A 13,543-nucleotide genomic window follows, 5' to 3' on the forward strand; every position below is an offset into this window, starting at 1 on the left:
AAAAGCTAATTTTTTGTTGTTCTAAGCTCTAAATATTGCCAAATAGTCGGAACATGGTATTCAGCTTTATAGCCAGCGCTTTTATAAATTTTATCAGATTTCGTGCATCATGAAGTCGAAAAGGCTGCTATATTTCTTTTTTCTTGTAGAGATTACAGAAGCACTGGACGAATGTAATGACCCAGCTCTCAATGGATGTAATGATCGTGCTCCACATTTTTTAATTTCTTAGTGAGATGTTCTCTTTTAGTATATTTTCTCTTAAAATTTAGCAAATAAGAGCATGTCAAAAGACGGATTTTCCTGGCAATTCATGCACAGAAAATGATGACACTGTGCCACTTGATTATACCTGCACTTGTGATGAAGTTTCTTTTACCGGTACTGGCTCGATTTTTTGTACAGATGTTGATGAGTGTAATCGCTTTCCGTATCCGTGTGGTGACGCAAGTTGTTTTAACACTCTTGGTTCTTACGAATGTGAATGTAGTAATCCTGATAGAAATGCGCTTATTGGAACATCACCATGGCAGGAGTGTATAAGCATGTGTGAGACAGGAATCCACTACTGCAGTCACGCTGGATGCAACTGTGTTCACGATATTAACGGTCTCACGTTTTCCTGTAATTCTGGATACGAGCTATCTGGTACTTATGATTGCGAAGATATTGATGAATGTCAGACGGGAGATCATGATTGCGGAAACGATCCTGGCATGACCTGTTATAATAATGTGGGCAGTTTCGATTGCATGTGCGACGGTGGATATGACTACACCGCTAATCCTACGCCAACCTGCACTGATCAGAACGAGTGCACCCTTGGAACACATCAGTGCTGCGAAATCGGCTGCGATTGCAACAATATCAGCGGAGGATACACTTGTTCCTGTCAAGCTGGTTTTGAAACAGACAACACTCTCTACGGATGCAAGGATGTTGATGAATGTGCGACCGGAGTTCATGACTGTGGAACCGATCCTGGAATGAATTGCGTCAATAATGTCGGCTCTTTCGATTGCATTTGCGATGAAGAATACAGTAATGCCTACAGTTTTCAAACCGGAAAAACTTGTGTCAACGTTGATGAATGCACTCTTAATACTCACAACTGCTGCACTCATGCGGGTTGTTCCGGATGTACTGATACAGATCCGGGATTCACTTGTGCATGTGATGCTGGTTACCAAGGAGACGGAACTTCTTGCGCTGAAATCGACGAATGTGCGACCGGAGCTCATAACTGCGGAACGGATCCTGGTATGAATTGTGTAAATAATGACGGATCCTTCGATTGTATTTGCGATGAAGAATACAGTAATGCCTACAGTTTTGTAACCGGAAAAACTTGCGTCAACGTTGATGAATGCACTCTTAATACTCACAACTGCTGCACTCATGCAGGTTGTTCTGGGTGTACTGATACAGATCCTGGATTTACTTGTGCATGTGATGTTGGTTACCAAGGAGACGGAACTTCTTGCGCTGAAATCGACGAATGTGCGACCGGAGCTCATAACTGCGGAACGGATCCTGGTATGAATTGTGTAAATAATGACGGATCCTTCGATTGTATTTGCGATGAAGAATACAGTAATGCCTACAGTTTTGTAACCGGAAAAACTTGCGTCAACGTTGATGAATGCACTCTTAATACTCACAACTGCTGCACTCATGCAGGTTGTTCTGGGTGTACTGATACAGATCCTGGATTTACTTGTGCATGTGATGTTGGTTACCAAGGAGACGGAACTTCTTGCGCTGAAATCGACGAATGTGCGACCGGAGCACATAATTGCGGAACGGATCCTGGTATGAATTGTGTCAACAATGACGGATCTTTCGACTGCATTTGCGATGAAGAATATAGTAATGCCTACAGTTTTGTAACCGGAAAAACTTGTGTCAACGTTGATGAATGCACTCTCAATACTCACAACTGCTGCACTCATGCGGGTTGTTCCGGATGTACTGATACAGATCCGGGATTTACTTGTGCATGTGATGTTGGTTATCGAGGAGACGGGACCTCTTGCGTTGACATCGACGAGTGTGATGAAGATACAGTAGCTAATCTCTGCGGTGCTGATTCGCTTCTTTCCTGCATAAATAATATTGGCTCTTATGACTGTAGCTGTCTCGACGGCTATGATATGGTCTTCGATAGTGGCCTCGGTGAAGAAACGTGTGTTCAAGTCGACGAATGCGTCGATGACAATCTTCACGACTGCGTCACCGGCTTTACGGGAATCTGCACTGATAAGGATCCTAATGTTGATGGTATAAAATTTGAGTGTGGATGCATTGAAGGTTTTTATGGAAGTGGTTTCGCCAATGGACAGGGTTGCATTCAGGAGCTCGACGAGTGTACAATGGGAACCCACAATTGTGCTGCTGATGCTGATTGCTTCGACACACAGGCTGCCTTTATTTGTACATGTCACCCTGGTTTTACTGATGATAATCTTGACGGAACAAGTTGCACGAATATTAATGAATGTACAGATGGAACTCACAATTGTGCACCTGATGTAGATGGCGGCGTTTGCACTGACAACCCAGGAAGCTTCGAATGCTCTTGTGACAACTCAATTGCTTATGGAGATGGACTCGCTGCTGGAACTGGGTGTACACTCAAAGTTGACGAATGCGCTGATAACACTCATACTTGCGACGCCAATGCTGCCTGTACGGACACCCAGGAAGCGTACACATGCACTTGCAACGCTGGATATGACGGTCCTGGATTCATTTGTTACCAAGTCGACGAATGCGCAGAAAAAGGACTTGATATCTTGGGCACTGCTGGTGTTCTTGTTGGCACAGAAACCAACTATGCTGATTTCGTTGCCCAGCTTGATACGATGTCAGGAATGGTCAACGGAGTCGTAGGTTCATTCCATGGAGCACTTGAAGATCAATTCAATATTGAATCAACATTCACTATTGGAAATACAGGCGGTGCCGAGAAAGTTCTCTTCAGCTTGACTGGTGCGACCAACCAGTTTATTCCAGATCTACCAGTCGACACCAGAGACTATTTTATGAGCTTTGAAGTCGTCCAAGACGCCTGCTCCGATCCTGCACAAGATGCGTCGAGTACTTGCACTCTGACCGTAGCTTATGAGACATTCTTGGGTGGATCAGAAAAGAGCGCAACGATACCGTACACTCTCAATAATACTTGTACGGACTATACTGTGGCGGACGGATGTCCAATGTCAGTCATGATTTTGATCAATCGCCAGGGCATAGCTATTAATGGTACCGTTACTTATTCCATGGTTGTTGATTTGATCACTCCTGACGGAAACGTCGCCTCAACTGCTTTTGTCGACAATAACGACCACAGAATGACCGAGTTCCGATTCGTCAGAGAAGGTGATTCAGCCGCGCTTATCAGTTCTTTCTATATTAATCAAGCTGGGTAAGACACATTTTGCTTCCTATTTGTGAAATTTTCCTAGATCTGAAACCAACAACTGCGATGATGACGGTGGAATCTGCACAGATACAATAGGCTCTTTTACATGTGATTGTGATCTCAGCACACATTTTGACAACAACAGTGACGAGCCCGGAACCGACTGTGTTGGCCTTGTCGACGAATGTACTGTTGGTGGACATGATTGCCACCCGACCGGTGGAGTGTGCACCGATTTGGACGATGGTTGGTCCTGCACCTGCGCCACGACACACTTCGATCTTAATCCTGATGATCCTGGAAAACAGTGTGATCAATTACTACCTTGCGATGCTCGACTTATTGGCGACGTTTTTGATGATTCCGCCCTCAGTCCACGGGGCTTTTGGGATTGCAAGTAAATAGAAGTGTAAAGTAAGTCAGCCTTATGTAAAATTTATAGCCGAGGAAGCAAGAAAACAACTTGTAATTATATCTGCCCTGTTTCTGAAGCAGTCGGTGTTACAGCTTCATGCAAGCACAAAAGCGGGTTGTGGAGAGATCCTACTCGTCCATTGACCTGTAATTTGCCACCAACATGCGATCTTGCTGCTCTTGAGACTGAAATCACCGATTTCTTGGGCCGCATCGGATCAAGTCAGTGCTAAATTGATTCAACACAATCTCATGTTTTAAGCTTATGTTTTCAACGAAAACGACTGGCAGATTGATGGACTTCAGGAGGACAATTTCCTTAGAGGAAGATGGAATTGTGGAAATTCCTTCTTTACCAAGAAGATTCAATTCAGCGTTAGAACCAATTTATAAGTGCCACTTCTTTATAAGTATTTAGTGCAACCGAAAAGATGGAGGTACTCGAGCTGTATGGAAATTCAAGGGTGATCCGAGTGATCATCCAGACGTCTGTCAAGGAATCTTCCGAAGCGAAGGCCTTGAAGTTCGATCGAAATACGTCAAAAAAGCTTGAAAAGTCCTTTATACTGTTCAAGCCAAGGTAAAAAAAATACAATTATTCGATTTTTCGTTTTTTTATTCAATTTATGAATGAAGGACGATATCGCAAAAATATTTACAATAATAAAAAGTGAATAATAAAATGTTCGGAAGAAGTATTTACACTGCTCAATCTGGAAATATAAGATTCTAGGCAAAACTGGATTCGTGGGCGAGCACTGGTTCTAGTCACGATACAAAGCTAGCACCGGAGCTGAGCAGCGTCTGTCCGCTTGAAGTGTAGTCGATGAATCGATGTGGATCACGGTTGAAGTGTTTTCTGTTTTCGTAACGCGTATTCATCCGATTTTCCGAGTTCAAGGGTCCCCAGTGAGAAGTGGGCTCGCAAGCAGCCTATAAATATTGATAGAAATGAGCGAAACCTTGAAAATTTATACCTTGATGGATCCTTTTTTGATGATATGATGAACGGCCATTATAGGGATGAAAAGAACAGAAAAGAGGATGAGCCCAATCGCTGGGTAATTAGTCCAGCTTGGATAGACGTAGTTTCCAAGACTGCTCACCTTCCAGTTTGCAAGCACAGCGATGAAAACTCCCTAAATACGCACAATAGAAAAATGAATATTTGCGAATATTTCTTACAGTAAGAAGGGTTGGCGAAACGAACTTCCAACACACTCGCCAAAACATTCCAATAGGTCGCTTGATCATGATTTGAATATCGCTGCAGAAGTTGTCAAGACCGTAGATGTAGCAAATCGAAATCATCTCGACGACGGAAATAACCAAGAGTGCTAGAAATTTTCTTTATATTCAAAAGCGTAAAAAATCTTACCATAAGATCCTCCAAAGTCATCAAAAAGCGTGAGAATGTAAAGACCACCTCTTGTCGTCATTGGGAGTCCAAGAAGGAAAAGGAAAACGCAAAGAACCCCAGTAAATGAAGCTTGTTTTTCTCGAAGCTAGAATCAATGATGAAATCAATTACATAGAAAGACTTCTACCTGTGGAAACGCATCAGAGCAGCAAGTGATGATTGTGTTCAATGTTGCGAACATAGTTGAAAGACCGAGCATGAGCAACATTGTGAAGAAAAGCACGCTCCAGATGATTGATCCCGCAGAAATCTTAAGAAATACGTCAGACAATCAGCAGAGCATGAATTTATCAAACCTGTGTAAGTGCTTCTGGATAGGCGATAAAAGCGAGTCCTGGCCCTTGACGAGCGACGTCTTCAACTTCCACGCCCATGCTGTGCGCCATGAAGCCAAGATATGAAAAGATCGTTAACCCGGCGAAAATTGATGTTCCTGAGTTGGTCAGGACGACAATTAGGGTGTCCCTAGAAATTATAATTCATATCAATATATTCCAAGATCATTTTACCGGACAATGTTGTTATGGAAGTCATTGTAGCTGGCCAGAGTAATTAATCCACCCCAGCTAGCGGAAAGCGAAAAGAAAATTTGAGTAGCCGCATCTTTCCAAACCGACATATCCTTCAATCGTTCCCACTCGGGTGTCAAAAAGTACTTGATGCCGTTCAAAGAACCCTCTTTTGTGAGACCAACAATAAGCAAAGTTGTGAGGACAACGTAAGGAAAGGTTGATGTCACATAAACTGCCTTTCCAGTTGACTGGATTCCTAAAAAAAGCAGGGATAGAGTTCCATTTTCTGTAAAGAAAAGCTAACCTTTTGCTAGGCAAATGAAAAGAATGATGTAAGATATCAGGAGGTAGACGACGAGATCTGTCTTTGGGAGTCCAATGTCTTCAATAGAATCCGACATATCCAGGATGTGATTTTCGAAGTATTGCTGAGACGGAGCTTCCCGATTCGTGTGGTTTAATTGACACATTGATGGAACTAAATGTAACTCATAATACCAAATCTCTCATAACTCAAGTTTATGATTTCCCTAAATTTATGTGAAATGGTGACTTACCTTCAAGAGTTTTATTCGCTTGTATACTTCTGCATTTATTCAACTTCTCCACATCCATGCATTTTTCATCGTTCCACGGATTGTCGCAATTTGCCCAAGGAAGCTCTCCAGTAGTGAAAGACTGAAGCGACTCGAAGAGGTATCGGAGTGTGTAGGAGATGATCACGTTGTAATAGCATCCGATGATAGTCGAGACGGCGACCATGGCATATCCGATGCCCTTGAAGATGGGGACGCCGTTGAAGGCCTTGATGGGTCCTTGCGAGCAGAATTGTCCCAGTGCAACTTCAAAGAGGAATATTGGCAAGCCACATATCAGCAAGCATATCAAGTACGGTATCAAAAACGCTCCACCACCGTTTTTGTAAGTCAAATACGGAAATCTCCAAATGTTGCCTAGGCCGACAGCGTAGCCAACCATCGAGAGCATGAACTCGATCTTGTTGCCCCAGCTTTGGCGGCTAGGCAGAGACTAAAATATCATGTGAGTAAATGATTGAGTTTACGTGTTTTTTTAAAAATATAAATTGAGAGAGCGCGGCGGAAAATCCAGTCTTCTGATCGATTTTGCCCGAGAGGGAGAGTGTCAGTGCCAGTGCATAAAGGGCCAGACTGGCCATGGTTCTGCTGACATGGCCAGAAATCACTATCTAAGCGCGGGATTAGCTCAAACCAAGGCGAACCTTGACACTAAATTAATGAAGCCGTTGTATAGGTCAATAGATGTGTCAGTCCTCAATCAAGGTCGGTAGAAATTAATGATAAGGACAAACGTTCAATTACAATTTCAATCAAAACTTATTTTGTATCCTGGTGGATTATTCTGAGCCCAGTAAATCCCAAGGGATAAAAAAGAAGAGCTCGCTTAAAAATGCATAAGAAATTATAATGCTTGGACTGACCCTCCCTCTCGCGAGTTTGAGCTTGTATTTTTTGTTCTGAAAGATTTACGAAATTATTATATTCGCAAATTCTTACGTTAATTCATTTTTTGAATTGCCTCGATCAAGCGCACGCTTTTTGGAATTACAGATCGATCCGAAAATCGATCGTAAATCCGCTAAGCAACCCCACTCTAGCAAGTTGGTTGGTGGTACTCTTGGTAAACCAGAGTAGTCATCTCTTCTCTAACTAAGCGTTTCTCTTGGTGTCTCTAGTGGATGTACCTTTTCTGATAGACTCTCTTCCGGATCATTGTCGGCAGCGGAAGCCATTCGATTCGGCAGATTGCTGCTTTTTACCTAAAAACGCATTTAGCTTTGGTGAATTTTGCCGTTGAGGGAGTTGCGGGGAAGTGGCTGAAAACTCACAATAGAACCGGAAGAATAAGAGTCAAAAGACGAAGATGGCATTGCCAGTCCGTTTTTCAGCCCTTTCTGCATTTTTGCTCTTTTAGGTTTTATGTTTATTTTCGTCGATTGAAATAAAGAATTCAGAGTTGTGTGCTGTTCTTCGTTTTTCAATACACTGATATAGAACCAGCGCAGAGCCGCAGCTTTTTTATAGGCGCTCGCACGCCATCCAGTGAATCACTCAGCGAGTAAAGGAATTTTTTTGGGTTTCGGAAATTTCCCCATGATGCTATTAGAATTAAGGGCCTATTCAGCTAATGTTTGTTTAGTCATCGCGTCAATTAGTAGCGCCTCACGCGCACAATTAAATAAATAGTTATCACATGACCTCACAAATACACGGAATTCCTATGGAGAATCAAGCTTCGTAATAAAAAAGTGAGCAAGCTATAATAATAAGCGGAAAGTTTTGAAGTCTGCAGAATGATAAAAATAAATTCTTCATCGTTGAATGTTCGAATTCTTACCGCTATTCACAGAAAACTACTGATCATGAAGGAATTAACCGATACTTTTAGCGAGTTCTTAAAAGTCTAGAAACTTCTCTAGACCTTCTGGTAGAAATCGTGTTGACCTTACATTGACATAGGGCAGCTACGTTTCATGATCATGCTCAACCCTCGTTTTCCGCGGTAAAAGCGCGAACCGACAATCTGCCAAAATCAAGCCAAGTAATTTCAGAATCAGAATTACCTGAAGACGCATGGCTTCGACAATTTGACCCTCTCTCAATGTTCTCTTTTCTTCCATGATTGCAGAAATCTGTCCCTTCCTTCTCTGTGAAACATGTATTTATACAGACGCTTGACGAATGTATAAGGGGCAATAAAGAGTTAAATTATAAAATGCAATAAACTGCAATTATCTGCGGTTCAATTCAGACACGCGAAAATCAGCACACGAACGCGTGAAAAAAACTTATTTAGCTGGAATAAATCACGGCCGAGGAATGAAAAAAATTGACATGGAATTTATTGAGTAACTGTAAAACTGTATAAAGGAATAAAAAATGGTACTTTTCACACTGAACGCGTAGTCGTCATCGTTTTTCAATTTCGAATTCAAGAAAAGTCGATATCGCATGGAACGCCTTCCAACATCACTTGTCCATCTTAAAATAATTATCGAAGGAACGATCGAGACTTTTTTGAACCTGGACAGCATTTCTGACCGCGGCGAATTTGTTTCAACGCGGGTGCACTTCCGCAACAACCGATGACGTCGCCCAGCTTCAGAGCGTCCTAAATCCACTTTTTACTGTTGTTCTAGTTTATATGGCCGAAAAATTAGGATCATTAAAAGAAACAGTGCATTCTGATCGAATTACTGCTAGTTCTTTTCTGCTTTTTTTCGCTATTTCGTTACTTGGAATGTTTTGCTGACCTTGAAACTGAGACCTTGACCAAGACGGCTATCATCTGATGCTTCGACAAAATCATCCTCAAAGAGCCCGACATCAATTCGGGGATCATTGTTGATCGCTTCTTTCTTTCCAGCGCGACACATGTCTGACAAGAACCAAAATTAATAATAAAGGCTAGACTTGATCTTCACCTGGGCTGGGATTTTCCCCGAATTCGCGATGGTAGTCAGCATTCCAGACTTTTTCACGACTTGCAATTTTCTTTGCGAGCTGAAGATCACACTCACATCGATTCCTCTTGCAACTTCCGATCGGGTCCACTGAAAAATAAATAAAAATTGTCCAAAAAATTAATCAGAAAAGTTCATCTTTGATAAAAGAAACTTACTGCAAAGAAGATATCTCTCCCCATTGTCCAACTTCCCGGTCATCTTGTAAAGCTCCTCGTCGCAGCTTTCTTGTTTATGAACACAATTGAAGCAAGTCGTGTACTCCTTACAGGCAGCATCAATGCCATCTACTGGCTTTCCATAGCCTACTGTACCTGAGTCCTCTGGCAAACACCAACAACCATAATTACAAAATTTAACAAATGAATCTTGGTTTCGAAGGAGGAACATGAGTGCGTACTTTAACTGAATATACCTCGTCATCTGTTGTCTGGCAGACATGACTGCTTTTGAACCCGTTCGGAAGCCAATTTTTTCTTTATCGAAATTTTTCATTTGAGGATAAAATTTCTTACTGTCGAGAATCTGTGCTGCGATCATTGTCAATTGCTTATTTCTAAATTCTCCTTGACCCTAAAGGACCTTTTGATTATCCAGTTTTAAATTGAACTTGGCAACGAGCAGCAGATTACATGTTTGTATAAAAAACGAAAGCTCAGTAAATAAAATCGGCGCCGAGCGGATTTAAACAATCTCGTCAGATTTCGCGCAAATCGCATTAAAAAATTATCATTTGAAAAATTTCCTTCTGGCATGTTTTCCGTGATTTTGCTCCAAGTTTCGGCCCAATCTCCTTCAGTGAAACCCTCAAAGTCCATCTCTTTCTGGATCCTTTCGTACGGCTTGAGTTCTGCGCCGAAGCTGACTGTGGCTGACAATAGAGCGAAAGTGTTTGAAAATTTCATGGTTTTAATGAACTTGCTTGCTTTAAAAAATAAAACGTCTCTGATAGTTTATTTCACGGCTTTTTCTATCCAACGATTTAATGACTCTCACAAAGACGATGCTGTGGCCAGTTGATGCTCAAAATCGGTCACGCTCAATTTTCACCGATTTCGAGAGTTTGGCGCCAACGAGCTTGCTCGCGGGAAACAGGAACTTGTTACAAGCCTCGTAAAGCAAATTTCGCGCTGGGTTCTTGAAAAATAAAATTGTCTCGCCACTTGTTCAAATCAATTAGAAGCCTTTTTGTTCAGAATTAGCTAATCTTATTTCCAAATGAATAAGAAATTTTGTGTGTTTAAATTTATTACAGTCATTCCGACTCGGATCTTATCTTCATCTGTTTCTGCACTCGTGTCATTTTGAAGCTGAAGGAAAATAAACACATTAATATGCAAAAAAATGAAAATAGAGTACCTTCCATGATCGATCCGTCTCTGCGGTTGGAGGAGCTTTTTAGAACCACTCTTCGATTTCGACTTTTTCGAGACTTTTTCTTCTTCCTCTATAACCGTCTTCGCGCGCTGAGAATATTTTTAACGCCTTCTATTTTCAAACTCTATTTTTACCTGCATCGTCGCTTGAATTCGCTGGTACCTCGCGGGATTGATGAAGCGTTCTTTGTCTGGACACGTGACTCGTGGCAGCTGGACTGGATCGTTTAGGTTGTCGCACTTGATTGTCGATAAACTTGAAGATTATGATTTTAAAGAAGTAGTAGAATCAAACCTTTGCAAATTTTCATTTCTCGTGACTTTGAAGTAGCTAAACGTTAATTTTTCTTTGCAATTTTGGCAGAAACAGGTTGCCCTAAAATTTCTATTCTTGCGTAGGAAAATTAGTTTTAGTACCTGAAACCATGTCTCATAATTCAAAGTTTACTTTATTTTATTCTTTCCTATTTTTTCTGATTCTTCAAGTCCTTCTCTATCTCTCTTTTGCAGCAGTTCTAAAAACTGGAGTGTTAAACCAAAGTGAAAGAAAAGTAGATCAATTATTCACATTCGCTGCGAAAGGAAATCTGGCATCACCTGTAGCTTGACTCGTACTGTAGTGTAGAAGGTTTATTCGTAGAGACTGCTAAAGCGTATTAGCTAAAGTAAATATATAAAGAGTCGCTTTTCTGTTTTGAGCGGGTCGAATAATTTATAAACGCGCTCGTTCTTTCGATGAAGAGTTATGTACTGAGCTCGGGAACAGACAGGATACAGATAGACACTAATGGGTACAGGCACATTCACGCGCCTCTCCGGGTCTTGAAGGACGAGCAGAATCAATTATTTATCATAGTTCATTTAAGAAGAATGCAAACTTGTATAACTGCATATTTTTTTACTCAATCAATGTTGACTGACGATTTTCTCTATTTTTGTGGAGAAATAAACTCTGTCCAGACTTCATTTGGCTGTCTGAACCCTTGGCATAATTAATGTGGATTATCCCTTATCTTCTTTTAAGCGACGCCGAAAGCGAAAACCTTTTAGCGCACTGAACTAAGCCCAACTTACGCCTAAACCCCTGTCAAATACAGTTTAACAAACAAGCAGTACAAGGTGATTTTGAAGAAATAATGCATAGCAACTATTAATAGAAAGAACTTTTTTGGAGCGGTTTTATCTAGGTAGACTAGGGAAAATTCTGATACTAAAAATAAACGCAACAAGCTCCAAATTGAGAGTCTCGATTTCACGTCTCGTTTTCACTTTCATTCTTCAAAAAAAAAAAATTGAAAGGAAAAAAGAGATGAAATTATTTATTTTTTGTCTATTCCGCAAAAACTTGGCACAACTCGTTCACCAGTGTGAGATAGCAGATTTAGGAGAGAATCAGAATAATGGAACATACGAGTGCGATCATTTCACGTGCGAGCTCAAATGTCCACATGGGTTTTACCCGAATGGCGGAACAGGTAAGATAGTTTCCTTGCTAGAAAATATTTACATGGGGATTGAGGCCACTCGACCTGCGTCCCTCGCCCAGGAGGCTGGGGCTGGTCCCGTCGAATCGGAAAGTGCTCGACTTGTTCTGACTTAGCTCTCCCCGACGAGCTACAGTCCTCATGCGTCACTACCAATAACGGGCAACGAGTCTGTAATGTCTCATGCAAAAACAAGCAAGCAATAAAACCGCGAAACAACGACAAGACGATCGTCGCGTGTAAATGCAATGTCGGTCGGCGCAGCGGCTGCCACTGGGTCAGCCCGGGGAACGTCATCGTCGACGACAGGGAAAGAGACGAGCAGAATTTTATTGGCAATTGGTATTGCAACAATTTACCGCTGATGGACGATCTCCAAGACTCGAACATAAAGTCGGAAGAGAATGAAGATGGACATCCTGTTTTTAGGATTCCTCCGAATTTGAAATGCCCGAGCTCGAATCCAGAAATAGGCGAAATTGACAGAATCTACGGAGGTGTATCGGCGATTCCTCACTCATGGGAACGTGGGTCAAAATAGATTTTCCTGAAGTTTTTGCTTTGATATCGATAGCGCAAGATTAACTAGAAAATTTTTTTGACTCTAAACAGCCTTGGATGGCTTCTCTTTGGTTTGGAAGATTCGGATGTGGAGGAACAATAATTGGCGACAAAACAGTATTAACAGCAGCCCACTGTTGTGATGGATACAAACGAAAACTCAAGAAAATCCGGTGGGATCATTTTAAACGTTCTTCTAATAGAATAATTCGAATCATTCAGGGTCAAGTCAGGAGACCACAAATACTTCGAACACGACACCGGGGAAGAAGAACATCGCGTTAAACGAGTTTTTGTTCATCCAGGATATTCGAGACGAACCATGCAAAATGACATTTGCATCTTGGCCGTGGAGGACATGGGTCTTGATCGAAAACCGACTGCCGATCGAGCTTGTCTTCCTGAGCCTGGTTGGCTTCCGGCTGCAGGAACTCGCTGTTGGGCGGCTGGCTGGGGAGTGACCGAGAAGGGCACCTTTCCGACGGATTTGCAGGAAGTCGACCTGGATATTCTAACAAATGAAGAATGCGCAAACGGCGGAAATCATGGGAAGATAGATGAAAAGACCATGTTTTGCGCTGGTAAAAAAAATGTTAATTTAGTTCGTCTTATATTGATTTCAAGGTGGAGAAGGAGGTAAGGATGGCTGCCAAGGAGACTCTGGTGGACCCCTAATCTGCAAAGATGAAACTGGGAAGATCCCGATCATCACCGGCGTCACATCCTGGGGATTGGCATGCGGCGTTGCCGAAACCCCCGGTGTCTGGACAAAAGTCAGCTCATATCTTGACTGGATAGGCAAAGTTCAAAATTTCGTCGATCGTGCGCTGTAATACCAATTAATCTCTGT

General features: G+C 41.9%; 4 protein-coding genes across 4 annotated transcripts; 2 read left to right on the top strand and 2 right to left on the bottom strand.

Moving 5' to 3' along the window:
• Nucleotides 1-296: 296 nt before the first annotated feature.
• Nucleotides 297-4,549, top strand: LOC145706096 (uncharacterized). Its single transcript, XM_081783614.1, has 5 exons — nt 297-3,427; nt 3,468-3,821; nt 3,867-4,060; nt 4,101-4,213; nt 4,257-4,549. The coding sequence occupies exons 1-5, from the start codon at nt 546-548 to the stop codon at nt 4,389-4,391; spliced, it is 3,678 nt and encodes a 1,225-aa protein (XP_081639740.1). The 5' UTR covers nt 297-545; the 3' UTR covers nt 4,392-4,549.
• Nucleotides 4,445-7,867, bottom strand: LOC145706097 (sodium- and chloride-dependent glycine transporter 2-like). Its single transcript, XM_081783615.1, has 11 exons — nt 7,638-7,867; nt 7,494-7,568; nt 6,328-6,799; nt 6,075-6,248; nt 5,768-6,026; nt 5,555-5,723; nt 5,386-5,508; nt 5,217-5,343; nt 5,024-5,175; nt 4,816-4,977; nt 4,445-4,771 (listed from the first exon to the last, which is right to left on the bottom strand). The coding sequence occupies exons 1-11, from the start codon at nt 7,707-7,709 to the stop codon at nt 4,607-4,609; spliced, it is 1,950 nt and encodes a 649-aa protein (XP_081639741.1). The 5' UTR covers nt 7,710-7,867; the 3' UTR covers nt 4,445-4,606.
• A 786-nt stretch (nt 7,868-8,653) lies between these two features.
• On the bottom strand, nt 8,654-9,854 carry LOC145704308 (uncharacterized). Its single transcript, XM_081781760.1, has 5 exons — nt 9,431-9,854; nt 9,234-9,362; nt 9,063-9,187; nt 8,833-8,920; nt 8,654-8,790 (listed from the first exon to the last, which is right to left on the bottom strand). The coding sequence occupies exons 1-5, from the start codon at nt 9,810-9,812 to the stop codon at nt 8,741-8,743; spliced, it is 774 nt and encodes a 257-aa protein (XP_081637886.1). The 5' UTR covers nt 9,813-9,854; the 3' UTR covers nt 8,654-8,740.
• Nucleotides 9,855-11,957: 2,103 nt separating this feature from the next.
• On the top strand, nt 11,958-13,526 carry LOC145701872 (trypsin Blo t 3-like). Its single transcript, XM_081779088.1, has 5 exons — nt 11,958-12,123; nt 12,168-12,659; nt 12,722-12,866; nt 12,916-13,274; nt 13,318-13,526. The coding sequence occupies exons 1-5, from the start codon at nt 11,958-11,960 to the stop codon at nt 13,524-13,526; spliced, it is 1,371 nt and encodes a 456-aa protein (XP_081635214.1).
• The last annotated feature ends 17 nt before the right edge of the window (nt 13,527-13,543 follow it).

This window comes from Oikopleura dioica, chromosome PAR (assembly GCF_907165135.1).
Source record: "Oikopleura dioica chromosome PAR, OKI2018_I68_1.0, whole genome shotgun sequence".
NCBI classification, from domain to species: Eukaryota; Metazoa; Chordata; class Appendicularia; order Copelata; family Oikopleuridae; genus Oikopleura; species Oikopleura dioica.

Excerpts from the sequence above, each read along its gene's own strand:
- LOC145706096 (XM_081783614.1), top strand. The coding sequence starts at position 546 with ATGTGTGAGACAGGAATCCACTACTGCAGTCACGCTGGATGCAACTGT. Across the intron at positions 3,428-3,467 it reads TTCTATATTAATCAAGCTGG|ATCTGAAACCAACAACTGCG; the intron begins GTAAGACACATT and ends AAATTTTCCTAG. Across the intron at positions 4,214-4,256 it reads CCAAGAAGATTCAATTCAGC|TGCAACCGAAAAGATGGAGG; the intron begins GTTAGAACCAAT and ends ATAAGTATTTAG.
- LOC145706097 (XM_081783615.1), bottom strand. The coding sequence starts at position 7,709 with ATGCAGAAAGGGCTGAAAAACGGACTGGCAATGCCATCTTCGTCTTTT. Across the intron at positions 5,724-5,767 it reads TTCCATAACAACATTGTCCG|GGACACCCTAATTGTCGTCC; the intron begins GTAAAATGATCT and ends TATAATTTCTAG. Across the intron at positions 4,978-5,023 it reads TTTCGCCAACCCTTCTTACT|GGAGTTTTCATCGCTGTGCT; the intron begins GTAAGAAATATT and ends GTGCGTATTTAG.
- LOC145704308 (XM_081781760.1), bottom strand. The coding sequence starts at position 9,812 with ATGATCGCAGCACAGATTCTCGACAGTAAGAAATTTTATCCTCAAATG. Across the intron at positions 9,363-9,430 it reads GGAGAGATATCTTCTTTGCA|TGGACCCGATCGGAAGTTGC; the intron begins GTAAGTTTCTTT and ends TTTATTTTTCAG. Across the intron at positions 8,791-8,832 it reads CGGTCAGAAATGCTGTCCAG|ATGGACAAGTGATGTTGGAA; the intron begins GTTCAAAAAAGT and ends AATTATTTTAAG.
- LOC145701872 (XM_081779088.1), top strand. The coding sequence starts at position 11,958 with ATGAAATTATTTATTTTTTGTCTATTCCGCAAAAACTTGGCACAACTC. Across the intron at positions 12,660-12,721 it reads GATTCCTCACTCATGGGAAC|AAAATTTTTTTGACTCTAAA; the intron begins GTGGGTCAAAAT and ends AAGATTAACTAG. Across the intron at positions 12,867-12,915 it reads CGAAAACTCAAGAAAATCCG|GGTCAAGTCAGGAGACCACA; the intron begins GTGGGATCATTT and ends CGAATCATTCAG.